We start from the raw sequence: 12,356 nt of genomic DNA, 5'->3' as shown, positions 1-12,356 counted from the left end.
TAATTTTGCTAATGAAAAAGAGATCCTTATGCCTTAGCAATCAGACATATAGGTAGCAAAACTGGCATTTCGTATGAAAATTAGCTCTGCATTTTAAAAAAAGATTTTACTTATTTATTTGTGAGAGAGAGAATATGAGCCGGAGGAGAAACAGAGGGAAAGGAAGAGGCAGACTCCCCGCAGAGCAGGGATCCCCCCCGCAACATGTGGTACAATCCCAGGACCCTGAGATCATGACCTGATCCAAAGGCAGATGTTTAATCAACGAGTCACCCAGACTCCCCCAGCTCTGCATTTTTACCCATATAACAGTCTATAGGCCACAAGTCCTAAAATTCTTAAAATGTTACCATTCACTCTTCCAGATCTTAAATTACTTAAACTGTCTATTATCCCTGATTATTCCTTACTTCTGATTCTGATATAACCAGGTCTGGTGTGCAAATCTGCCACCAAGAGCCAATGCACAAACACTCCCACACTTGTACAGACTTTCTTCAGATACAGGTCTGGTTTAACTCAGACTCAAACTGGCAGCAAACCAGGTAACAACCGAAACTTTAGAGTTCAGAAGAGAACTTTCCAAAAGACTTGGAAGACAAGTTATTACCAAGTATCTATAATGAAAGAAATTTAGCACAGCTCTTGAAGAACTTATAGTTTTAAGCAGAACTGAATGCTGGTGGGCCTGTAAGAACAGGTTAGAAGCGAAGTATACATTTAGACCATTCAGTCAGTCCTGTTGTTCACCTGAATGTGGATGAGTATCTTCCCCACACAAATATTTCAGCTTTTACTAGATGACAACTGGTTATCAAATTTAATTGCTCCTTGAGGCCACACCTGAAATCTAACAGAACTCATCAGCAGTCAAGGAATCCTGTATTCTATTCAGTAAGACAGTTAGCAGTATACCTCTTCTAGCACATTATGTAAATACAAACTAATGAGGAGAAGAGCTTATGGCCACTTAAGATACAACTAAACGCAGCTTGTGATCCTATACTGGACAAAAATACTGAAAAAAATCAGCAAAACTGGAATGGAGTATACACTAAATGAAAGTATTATATGGTATTATGTGAATCTAATGACTGTACCATGCTGGGTAAGATAAGCCTTGTTCTTAGAAGTAAACAATTAGGTACTGACAGGTTAAGGAGCATGCTTTATGAAACCCACTCTCAAGTGATACAGGAAATATATATAGATAGAATGATGAAGCAAATGTGGTAAAATGTTAATAATTGGTGGCTCTGGATAAGAAAGTATATGGAGTTCTTTGCACTATTATCACAACTTTTCTGTAATTTTGACATTCAAAATTAAAAGTAAAAAAATAAATAAATAAAATGAACTCCCTGGATTTATTTATTTTTTTAAGTAGGCTCCACACAACTAGTGTGGAACCCAACACAGGGCTTGAACTCAAAACCCTGAGATCAAGACCTCAGCTGAAATCAAGTCCAATGCTCAACTGAATGAGCCACACTTCAGCTGGACGTTTTAAACTTAACATCAAAATCTAAATGAAAAGGAATTGAGAAAGGGAAACAATCTACATTCCATTATTATGTTTCTGAGCCAAATACAGCAGGGAACATTTTACAAAGGTTTTTCTACATAATAAAGAGAATTCGAGCTTTAAGTCAAAAAGCTGCGTTAGTAGTTCAACTCATTAGTAGTTCAACTCTACAATTTTGTTGCTCCATAAGTTATTCTTTCATCTTCCTGAGTGTCAGTGTCCTCCTCTAAGAAACGGAGACAATGCTACAAATAGGATGACTGAAAAGATTAAACATGATAATATCAAATACTGTACACTTTGTGTGCACACCGCTGTCCTAAGTGACAGGAGACAAATTTCTATGGGATTCCTAGGTTTCTGCATGTCTTGTAAGCAGGCATAAAATCTTTTCAAGGATACTCATATAGCAAACAGATCTGTGAGACAGAAATAGTGTCCCAGTCCAGAGCAAAGGGAAACATGCTTACTACCCATCCTCAAAGCCTCAAGATTCCCTCTTCTATGTGACAGAGCACCTGGCCTATGCACATACCATCTATCTGACCTTCTTCACATCACCCTGTGGTTAGAAGAGTGGCCTGGGAAACCGATATAAGAAAATGCTGACACTCTGTCTACTACTATTGCTATGAATAATCCTTTTCTTTCACCCAGGGAACTCGTGTTTTCTGCCACCACCCACGGAACTGTGATAGATTAGTAGGGTAAAATCACAAACCCCTCACAGTTCTTGATTCTATGCACTTTCTGTTAACATGTCATTAGATGACATGTTCATGAAGTTCAGCAAAACTGCATGGTACAAGTGAGATATTCTACAAACAATAGTTATTATTGTTTTCTTCATCATCATCATTAATCCTTGCAACAATCCTGTAAACTTAGAATCAATACCATCATTTTATAGCTGACAGGTGAATTAACCTGCCAAGAGTGAGTCAGTTACACAAATGGATTTTAATCCCTTCCACTTTTTTCCTATCTCACAGCTTTAAAATTATGAACTCATTTGGTGAAGCTGCAAACTTTATATTACATCACAACAGATGACTTATTCTTTAAATATGTATAAACAGCCTTTTGTTTCAGGCACTCTGCTGGTGCTAGAGAAACAGTGAATAAAACATGCTGTCTTCATGAAGCCTGTAGAGAAAACACACCAAAACAAGGAAAACAAAACAAAATAACTAATTCCCTAATAATAATTAGCAAATGAAATAATTATTAACGCTTATAGATGCTATGATGGAAGCAAACAAGGGTCTGAGATAGAGAGCAACTGGAGGACACACCTTTCAAACTACAGGTTGTCAGCTGGGAATAAATTCAGTGAGTCCCAACCAGGATTTTCTGAAAAATGTAGTATAGAAAAGAATGCACATATATTGTAAGTACCGTTTTGTGAAACTTCCATCTAGCACAAAGGGTCATGATATAAAATCATTTCCTTTAAGGCACAGGGAATCATCTATGCAATGGGAATGGAAAGACCCTGCTTTGTTAGAAAAGCAAAATTACAGTGGGGCTAGGATCTTGCAGAAAGGAAGAATAGGGTGGTATGAATGATGATGGAAAGAAAGATGTTAAGGTTCTGGTATAGTTTGTGCAATGCAGTTTTAAATAGATAAGTGACATGATTTTACATTTGAGAAGTCACTTTTTTTGCTATAAGGAGAATGTATTTAAAGGAGGGCAAGGATGGAAACAGACCCATCAGAATGCTGTTGTAAGCAAATGACATAGGTGATAATAGTAGCTGGGTTTGGGGTGAGGAAAGGAAAGGGCAACAGGGATGGAAAAGAATGGAAAGATTTAAGATATTATTTTGAAGATACGAGTCCAAAGGACTTGCTGAAGTGAGGCCCAAGAGGCATACTCTAAATTTCAGTCCTATCCAAATACTGTGGTTCCATGAACATACACCACGCTCTCCCATGGGTCTGTTGTCCACACATATGATGTTCTTGGAATACCCTACCACACCCCAAGCTCTCACCCTACTAACCTGGTACACATTCCTATCCATCCTTCCTTCAGGACTGAGGCCCCATATTACCTTTTCCACAAAGCATTCCCTGACATTTGGAAGCTGTCTTCTCCATATTCCCTTAGCACTTCACACATCTCTAATACACTGGTTACAGACTGTATTGCAATTAACTGTTTATACATGTGTTTCCACAAGTTAGTCCAGAGCCATGCCAGGACAGAAGCCATATTCTACTCACTTTAAACCTTGGGACTGATGATAGTGCTTAGAAAAATGTAGATTCATTGTCAAAATTTGCTGAGTGAATGTGCCATTTCATGTAATACATTCATTCACTCCTAAACTAGCAAACGATCCTTATTCATAAAGATATGTTATGAAAGAAACATATTTTTGTTTAACCTCATCTCAGGTCATCCTTCAATGACTCCATGTTTGGAGAAATATGTATTTGCTTAGTTTATATTGCCAGAGAAATCTATTATATTCTGTTTAATGATCAGATTGTGCTTCTTGCCTTCATAAACTGATAGCACAGCATATAGGAAAGGGCTGATTTTGAAGTTAGACCCCTGTTCATAAACCATCTCTTCAATTTACTGACCATGACCTAGTCTTGGGTAGGTTTTTAATCTCTAGATCTCAGTCTGTTCAACTGTATAAGGTTAATATTTCTATGTCATAGGGTCATCATGGGGCTTAAATGTGAAGGTAAAGTAACTAGCACAAATACTACATACCAGTTCCTGTTTCTCCAACTTACCTTCTTTACAAGGAAGAATACAGCCTTTGCAAAACTAAACACAAAAGGTTTCTGGTCATGGCATTATTTTGACCTATAGGGTGAGAAAGGAAACCGTCTTACCTCTCCCCCTCCAAACACAGCTGGACACTGAGGTCCAAAACTACCTACTCTGGATATAACCTACTGTCTACATTAGAATGACTCTACTGTTTCTTGGTCTTATTATAATTCCTGCCCAGACAAATAGCTTGATTATTCATTACAGAACTTGCTGAAAAACCAATTCTTCAAGAAAAAGCACCAGCAGTTTGTACCCTAAGATTTTTTGCACTCCCTTGCCTTCTGTGAAGATCAGTATGTAATCAAGCCATCTCCTCCACTCCCCTGCCCTCTCACCCTGGGCCACCAAAAGACCAGCCTTAAACAATACTCAAGAAAAATCTGACCTTGCCGTCCCAGAAACTACCACACTCTGCTGAAGTATTCTTTCTTACCCCAGTAAACCATAAACTCAGCTTTGTCCTATCAGAAGGTCCTAGGTGGTATCTGAGAAGCAGGCACTGGATGGGGCAATACGACTATAAGCACAAAGACACCGCAGAGGAATTTTCCCACGTTAGTCCAGAAATACTATAAAAATGAGCTGAGGGAAATTATATACCAGGCAGAATACATCCACTAATATGCCCATTAATAAAAAAGGAAATGGGTTTGTCAGTAGAAAGTTTCTTTGCAAAATTCCAAAAGGGGCCGATGAATTTCAAAAATTGTTTTTGCTGAAATCTAATGTTGACGTGTTTTATTCCTTTTATTACAGAGCTTGTTCACAAAGAGGACTCTGAATCAAGAAAAACAGCCTCTCACGTTGCCTTTGGAGTTACCAAAAATAATGCTAGGACAGGCGACCAAAATGACTGCAAGACAAATGACCAGTTTTTAAATTAGATCCTTTCGAATGAAAATTCAGATCCATTAGCGATTTCACTAATTTTAAGGAACACTAATTTCTAAAAAGGATTCTAACCATGGTCCAGTGTCTTTCCACTAGGGTCAAGCTTACAAATCTCTGGGGTGGAAAGGACTGAGGGAAGCAACATCTGCTTTTCAGGATTTACTTTTCACCTTGAAAAACAGATTTGGGTTGCATGGCTGACCCTCCACCAGGTCTGCCTCAACAGCTCGAGCAGCTCCAGAGAGGAGGGAGAAGGCGACCGAAACAGGGTTTTCGTGGAATCCCCCTCTCGCTGACTGAGGGCTGACCCGGGGAGGGGGTTGCGCTCCTTCTGCCAGTTCCCGGTCTGTACCTGACAGGCGATGGACCTGCGGAAGCCACAAGCCATGTCCCCCTCCACGAAGCGCGCACCAAATTCCTGGCCCAATCCTCGCCCCGCCCTCCTCTGTACGCCCCGCCTATGCGCGCCGGAAGCCCACTCGGAGGATTCTGCCAACCAATCAAGAAGCCGCGTGGCCCGCCACTAACCTCTGCCCTGCTGCCGCGAGGGAGCGCGGGAAATCCCGAGTGCAGCTGCAAATCCCGCGGGCCGCTGGGACCATGGCCACCTCTTCGGTGTCCAAGGTACGTGGGGAGGAGGGACACCCACTGGACTCGGGCCTGGCCTCTTTCTCTTTTGGAAAAGGGGTGTAGCAGAGGTTACGTAGGCCTCAGTGAACAGGCCCGAGGGGAGGGAGTGGCGGGCTGAGCCGAAGCGTCATTACTCTAGGTGTAGTTGAGGTCAGTTTTGCTCAGGGAGCGAAGACACCGTCCAGCCTTAGTTATTTTGGCCGGGAGGACTTTTAAGTTCTGGTTTGTGGAGGTCGAATCCCCCGAGGATGTGCCCCCCGTCCCTTCCTTTTCCTTTCTTATAAATGTGCGGCAGGCACTCCGTTAGGAGCGAGATAGAGTGGTAAACAAAATAGACTGCGCTCGAAAAAGACATTAAACACAGATAGGCTGATGATAGCGGATTGTGGTTAAGTGTTAGCAGAATGCCTGGGGTCTGGGAAGGCCTTTTGGAGAAAGGGACATTTTAGCTGAGACCTGAAAAAAGTAGCAGTTAGGCAAAGGATTGGGGGTAGGGAGACTGTTCTAGCATAGGGAATGACATGTTCTTTGGCCCAGAGGATAGAAATAAGATGACCTATCAAAGAAGTTGAAATATCAGTATAATCAGAGAGGAAACCTTGTGAAAAATGAGAATGAAAAAGGGGTGTGTGTGTGTGTGTGTGTGTCGGAGGAGACCACATAGACCTTATATGGGCTGCCTTACATGGTCAGGACTTTCAGGAAGACATGATAGTGTGGTTGGTAAGAAGATAAATTGTCTAATATAAGTAGCTAGTAGCCACATGTGGCTATTTCAGTTTTAATTAAGATTAAATAAGAAATTCATATTCTCAGTTTTACTAGCCACATTTCAAGTGCTCAATAACCACATGTGGTGGTGACTACCATATTAGTGCAGAGACATGATATTTCTTCTTTATTACCAAAAGTTCCGTTGTATAGCACTGCTACAGACCCAAGTAAGACCGTTAGTAATATTGTGAGTGCAGCAAGGAGCCGCTGAAGTTAAGCTGTGATAAAGTTGAGAACGTAGATGAAAAAACTGCAAACTCATTTCTTCCTACGTTAAAACAGTAGATTCGAGGGCTCTGCCATGGATCTGATCTTTAATTTTGATTAAAATTAAACTAGAATTATGGGAAGGTGTGCCTTCTGAGACTAGTATCAAAGGGGAACTTAAAGCTATAGAGCTTAAGTCTATAGAATATTGACTATGATGCTAGGTGCAAATGCCAGAAGAGGTTTAACTGTGCTTGTGTAGCCTGGTTACGGGGGTGAAAGAGCACCTGACTCCAGGGTCCCAAACAGACCACCTTCAGCCCCTCGCTACCAACAAAATCCTAAATCAGAGAAATGAGTGGTAGTGAAACTAGAAAGGAATGGCGTGGAGGACCACCCCGCCCTAGGCGTGCTGGGGCAGGGCGGGGGTGCTTTATGATAATCACCTGTGACCGACAAATAATAACCAACCCCTAAAAAGAAATAAGCCATTGATGGTGTTACCAATAGAGATTTTAAAAAGATTTAAGTTCCCTGGTTAGCTTTCTATGAAAGACCAACCCTAAAGGCCCTTGTTGGCAACCCTGTTGGTACCCCTCTTGCTCTTGGGAGATTTTTCTGTTCTTTACTTAATAAAGTTCTGTTGTTTTACTCACCAAAAGAAAAAAAAGAAAAAGAAAGTGGAGTTTGTTTCAGTGAGGCCAGCACTGAGAATTCTGACAGCAGCCTAGAGTCTCAAAGATGGTCTGCAAAGTGCTGAAAATATTTCCAGGTTTATGTGAGAAAAGTGTAGGACAAAGGAGGGCAGTCTTGATCTTTGTCTTGGAGTCAGTCATAGGCGGGGTCTTGCTGTCTCTGGACAGACCTTATTGAATGAGTGGTTAGTTTCCATTACCATCAGGAGAAGCTGTGCGCACTGGAACTTTTGCCTGAGTTAAGAGATTGGCTGGATGGGGTGCCTGGGTGGCCCAGATGGTTAGCCACCTACCTGCCTTCGGCTCAAGTCATGGTCTCCAGGTCCTAGAATTGAACCCTATGTCAGGCTCCCTGATAGGGTCTGCTTCTCTCTCTCCCACCCCCCCCTTATGTTCTCTCTCTCAAATGAATAAATAAAATCTTAAAAAAAAAAAGCTATAAAGAAGAACTTAATTATTGGAAAATTTTAGGTAGTTTTAGGAGGTAGTTGCAGTTCTCTTACACTAGTATTTTTTATTAGCAATGGTACTGTTTCTGTTTTGTGCTGGTTGTAAAGTTCCATAGGTTTTGAGTGGTCTGCTGTCTAATCCTTTTCATTGCATAAGGCTCGTATTTTTGTATATCTTGCAAGAATTGTGAGATATTGTTCAGGAAAGCATTTATGGCATTATAATAGAAATGCTTGTATCGAGATGATTATGAAGGGGAACTTGCATCAGTAAGATTCTTTAAGGGCTATTTCAGGAGCTCATGGAACTGCTAGCTTTTTTTTTTTTTTTTAAACCTATCTAAACTTCCTTTTCCTTGTCATATTTTCTACCTGTTAGCTCTCCTCCTAGACTGCTTCTATCTCAAATACCATCATTTGATCAGCAGTTCAAAGTGGTTAACCATATTACTACCTGCCATACCTTAGGATCTATTCTGGGCCCTTGTATATCTCACTCCTTCTTAGCTCCTTTTCCCTTACTGAATTGCAGGTGGATATAGAAAGGAGTCAATGACAAGCTTGTTGTGGTACTACAAGATTTTTCTAAATGTGAATGGGTATTTCAATAGTTCACTTGTTGCAAATATAAGAGTATAAGGCACAGAACTTATTTTGGATCCTGTAATCCAAATGGCCACTTTATATTTGCCTAGCTTTCTTTATAGCACTGTCCTGAGATGACTTTTTCTAGGTATATTTTTTTCATTCTTTCTTTCATTTTCCATAAAAATGGTAGTCTTTAAGAAGCCATACATGGTGCATGGCTTTAGGATTGGTAGAATAAACGTAGGACCAGTAGCTTGGGGGCTATGTATCACTAGCCAAATAATAACATGAAGCTAAATGTAGCTAGGAGATTACCAGGAAAATTACTTGGCAAGCATTCATTCCATATACTGATTGCCTAATGTATATGCTAATGCCTATCCTAGACACTGAGGAAATAATTATGAATTATATGCAGCCTGTGCTGTGAAGGCACTCACAAACTACTTGGTGAGACAGACCCTTAAATAACTGTGATACACAGTGAAAGTGATTTAAAACAAAGCAAAATAAAGGCCTTTAAGTGTTGTGAGATCTTAGGGAAAGGAATAATTCTAACTAGAGAACTGAGGAAGGTTTCCCAGCGCAGATGAATAAGACTTTTATCAGATAAAGAAAGGTATATAAGATGAAACAATAGCCAAATTATCTATTTCCTGACCACGTTATGGATACTTGAAGTTTAATTAAATAATAAATATTTCTTTTGAAATGAGAGAGTGTTATTCATTTTAATAGTACTTATGTTCTTTCTTCTCTGAGTTTTATAAAAATGGAACCTTTCTGGGTTTAAATTTCATCAGCTTATATTTTCTTTTTCTCTTAGATTAGCTCCCTAAGAGTAAAATCAAAGATGAGCATCCCATGGGAAGGAGGAGAAAGAAATGGATAGTCCCCTTATTTAGAATTTTCTTGCTAGGGGCACCTGGGTGACTCAGTGGGTTAAGCCTCTAATTCTTGATTTCAGCTCAGGTCATAATCTCAGGGTCCTGGGATTGAGCCCCCCTTTCCGGGCTCCACTCAGCAGGGAGCTGCTTGGGATTCTCTCTGGCTCTCCCTCTGCTCCTCCGCACTGCTCCTGCACTCATACGCTCTCCATAAAAAAACAAATAAATAAATCTTTTTTAAAAAGGAATTTTCCTGCTGTAATTCAGATAGAAGAGAATTTCTCAGCACTTTAAAGAAATGCCTTTTTTAAAAAATCTGCTTATCCATAAAATATTTGGTTAATTGGATTTATCTGTTCCTTGGATACTTCGACTTTATGCTTTTTTCTTCCTTTCTTTTATTTTTTTAAGGGCTGCTTTGTGTTTAAGCCAAACTTCAAGAAGAGAAAGATCTCTGTGCCAGTAGGTAAGATGTCTTAATATCGAATTGGCTAATTTACTTCCCCTAGGTCTTAAATTTACCTAACCCTAGTTAAATTAGTAATTCTCTTGTCTAAATTTGACTTACTTACCTTCTTGATGTAACAGTTATGCTCCAAGGTGTAGTGAAAGGGATAAGGTACATCCCAGACTTTCAGTCTAAAAGGGAATCCAAATATACCTTCAAAAGGCAAATTAGAAAGTAAATTTTCTGAAAGGATATGTCCCTGTTTTTCAAAGGAGTTTGATTGTCTTAGGGGTGCCTGGATGGTCAGATGGTAAAGTGTGTGACCCTCGATCTCCAGGTTGTGAGTTCAAGCCCCATGTTCCACATTCGGCATAGAGCTTACTTAAAAACATATGTAAATAAAATAAAATAATAAGGTTAACTCAGAAGGAAATTTGAAAAACAGAGAGAGACTGTCTTAAAAATGTCAGTGATTTCCTGGGGTGTTGGTAGGGGAAGTTGACTACAAAAGGACAAGAGAAACTTTTTTCAACTTATGGAAATGTTTTCTAGATCAAGGGAGCAGTTATGTAAGTGTATACTTTTGTTAGGACACATTAAACTGTTAAAACAGTCATATTTTATCACTTGTAAATTATTTCTCAATGAAATAAAACGTAAAAAAAAATACCGGTTTTTTTCACTTTCTTCATTCATTTCCAGATACCTGTTTGGTGGTCATGTTAGAAAGAATTGACTTTTTCAAACAAATCATGACATTACTGCCAGAAAATGTGTATAGTACTGGTTTTCAATTATAGGGGCAGATTAGAATCACTTGGGGAACTTATAAAAAAAAATTGTGTTTGGGGTTTTTTTGGATATAATTGAATTTTCATATATGGTTGTAAGAAAGTGTAGAGAGTTCCTTGTACGCTTTACCTGGTAATCTTCAGTGGTAATATTTTGGTAACTGGTGATGGTATCACAGCCAGGAAACTTAACATTGGTATAATCTGTTGACCATATTTAGATTTCAACTTGGGGAACTTTTTAAAGATACTAATGCCCAGACCCCATCTCAGACCAATTGAATCAGAATCTCTGGGAGCGGTACCTAGGTGTTGGTAATTTTTTAAAAGATGCTCACAGGGAAAAAAAAAAATACGCAGAATGAGAATAGATCCAGGAAACTCAGCGACACTGTCAAGCATCAGTCACATGATAGGGATCCCACAAGAAGAGTGAGAAAAGGGGCAGAAGATTTGTCTGAAGAAATAATAGCTGGGTTTTTCAGCAGAAAGTTTGCAGGCCAGACAGGAGTGGCATGGTAAATTCCAAGTGCTAAAAGGAAAAAAATCTACAGCCAACAATACTCCTCCATCTAGCAAGGCTTTCATTTAGAATAGAAGGAGGGATAAAATTTCCCAGAAAAACAAAAGTTAAAAGCAAACAAGCAATGTCCCTGTCACACATGATGCCATTGGCCTGTAGAACCCAAATTCACAGTACGCTGACCTCCTCCCTGAGTCAGCAGACTCGGCCTGCCAAGTCACCACGCCTTCACTTCAGATTGTCAAGGGCTCAAGCTGGCACTCTTCTCCCAAATTCCAGCCCCTGTGCTCAAGTTTGTGCACAAAAGTGGGCATAATTATAACAGCAGAATGAAGCAACCCGAACAGAGACACTAATTCTGTGGAATATATAATGGATTGAAAGGAGTGTGCTAGGCTGAGTCTCCAACAAGCACATCAAAGAACAGTACATACAGCATGATTCTGGTTAGTAGAAGAAACAAACCTGGGAAAAATAAGACGCTGAAACAAGAGAGGGAGACAAACCGTAAGAGACTCTTAAGCATAGGAAGCAAACTGAGGGTTGCTGAAGGGGAGGAGGGTGGAGGGTTGGGGTAACTGGGTGATGGGCATTAATGAGCACTAGGTGTTCTGTGCAACTGATGAATCACTGAACTATACCTCTGAAACTAATAATACACTATATGTTAATTAATTGAATTTAAATTAGAAAAGGAAACCTAAAAGCTCCTCACAGGCTTATTCTTTACACTTAATATTCAGTACTGTAAAAATTAATTCTGATGGAAAAATTATGATGTGGAATTAAGCATATGCATGCACTAGCTTTGAATTAAAAAAGAAAAACTGAACTATGCTGTTATATGACTAAGGAAATAACTTGTAGTTATTGAATAGGATTTTTGCAAATCATCACATGATGCAGATCTTAGGGTGTTACTCCTTCAGTTTGGGACCAGCTAGATAAGAAACCTGCGCTCAAGGAGCGAATAATAAAATGATGGTTCATATTGAGGGGACCAGAGGGTAGGAAATATGATTTATAATAAGAATCCATTTTCTCATTAACAGAATAAACCGTTATCTTAAGTTCTACACTTTCTTAGCCTTAGTCTCAAAGAAACATGAAATTTTCTGTATTCCCTGCTTCCTCCCCAATAAAAAGTGA

General features: G+C 39.6%; 2 protein-coding genes across 9 annotated transcripts in view; one reads left to right on the top strand and one right to left on the bottom strand.

The window, feature by feature from the left end:
* The window catches only part of RARS2 (arginyl-tRNA synthetase 2, mitochondrial), a 59,921-nt gene extending 54,259 nt beyond the window's left edge, over positions 1-5,662 (bottom strand). The window contains exons 1-2 of one of the 8 annotated variants that reach the window (XM_080805772.1): positions 5,568-5,662; positions 4,282-4,354 (exon numbers count right to left, since the gene is read on the bottom strand). Coding sequence is in view for 3 of the 8 variants with exons in the window: in XM_080805768.1 (XP_080661894.1) it covers positions 5,568-5,603 (36 nt within the window). In the remaining 5 variants the exon portion in view is untranslated. Of the gene's footprint in view, positions 1-4,281; positions 4,355-5,567 lie in introns of those variants that run through there. The other 7 variants (XM_080805768.1, XM_080805773.1, XM_080805774.1 and 4 more) reach the window with 7 other exon arrangements.
* Positions 5,663-5,768: 106 nt separating this feature from the next.
* ORC3 (origin recognition complex subunit 3) overlaps positions 5,769-12,356 on the top strand; it is a 61,803-nt gene continuing 55,215 nt past the window's right edge. The window contains exons 1-2 of the mRNA XM_080805767.1: positions 5,769-5,839; positions 9,857-9,911. Of these exons, the coding sequence (XP_080661893.1) occupies positions 5,816-5,839; positions 9,857-9,911 (79 nt within the window). The 5' untranslated portion in view covers positions 5,769-5,815. The remainder of the gene's footprint in view (positions 5,840-9,856; positions 9,912-12,356) is intronic.

The sequence above is a fragment of the Martes martes genome, assembly GCF_963455335.1.
Source record: "Martes martes genome assembly, chromosome: 6".
Classification (NCBI taxonomy): Eukaryota; Metazoa; Chordata; class Mammalia; order Carnivora; family Mustelidae; genus Martes; species Martes martes.
This window is presented reverse-complemented; position numbering and strand designations above follow the sequence as displayed.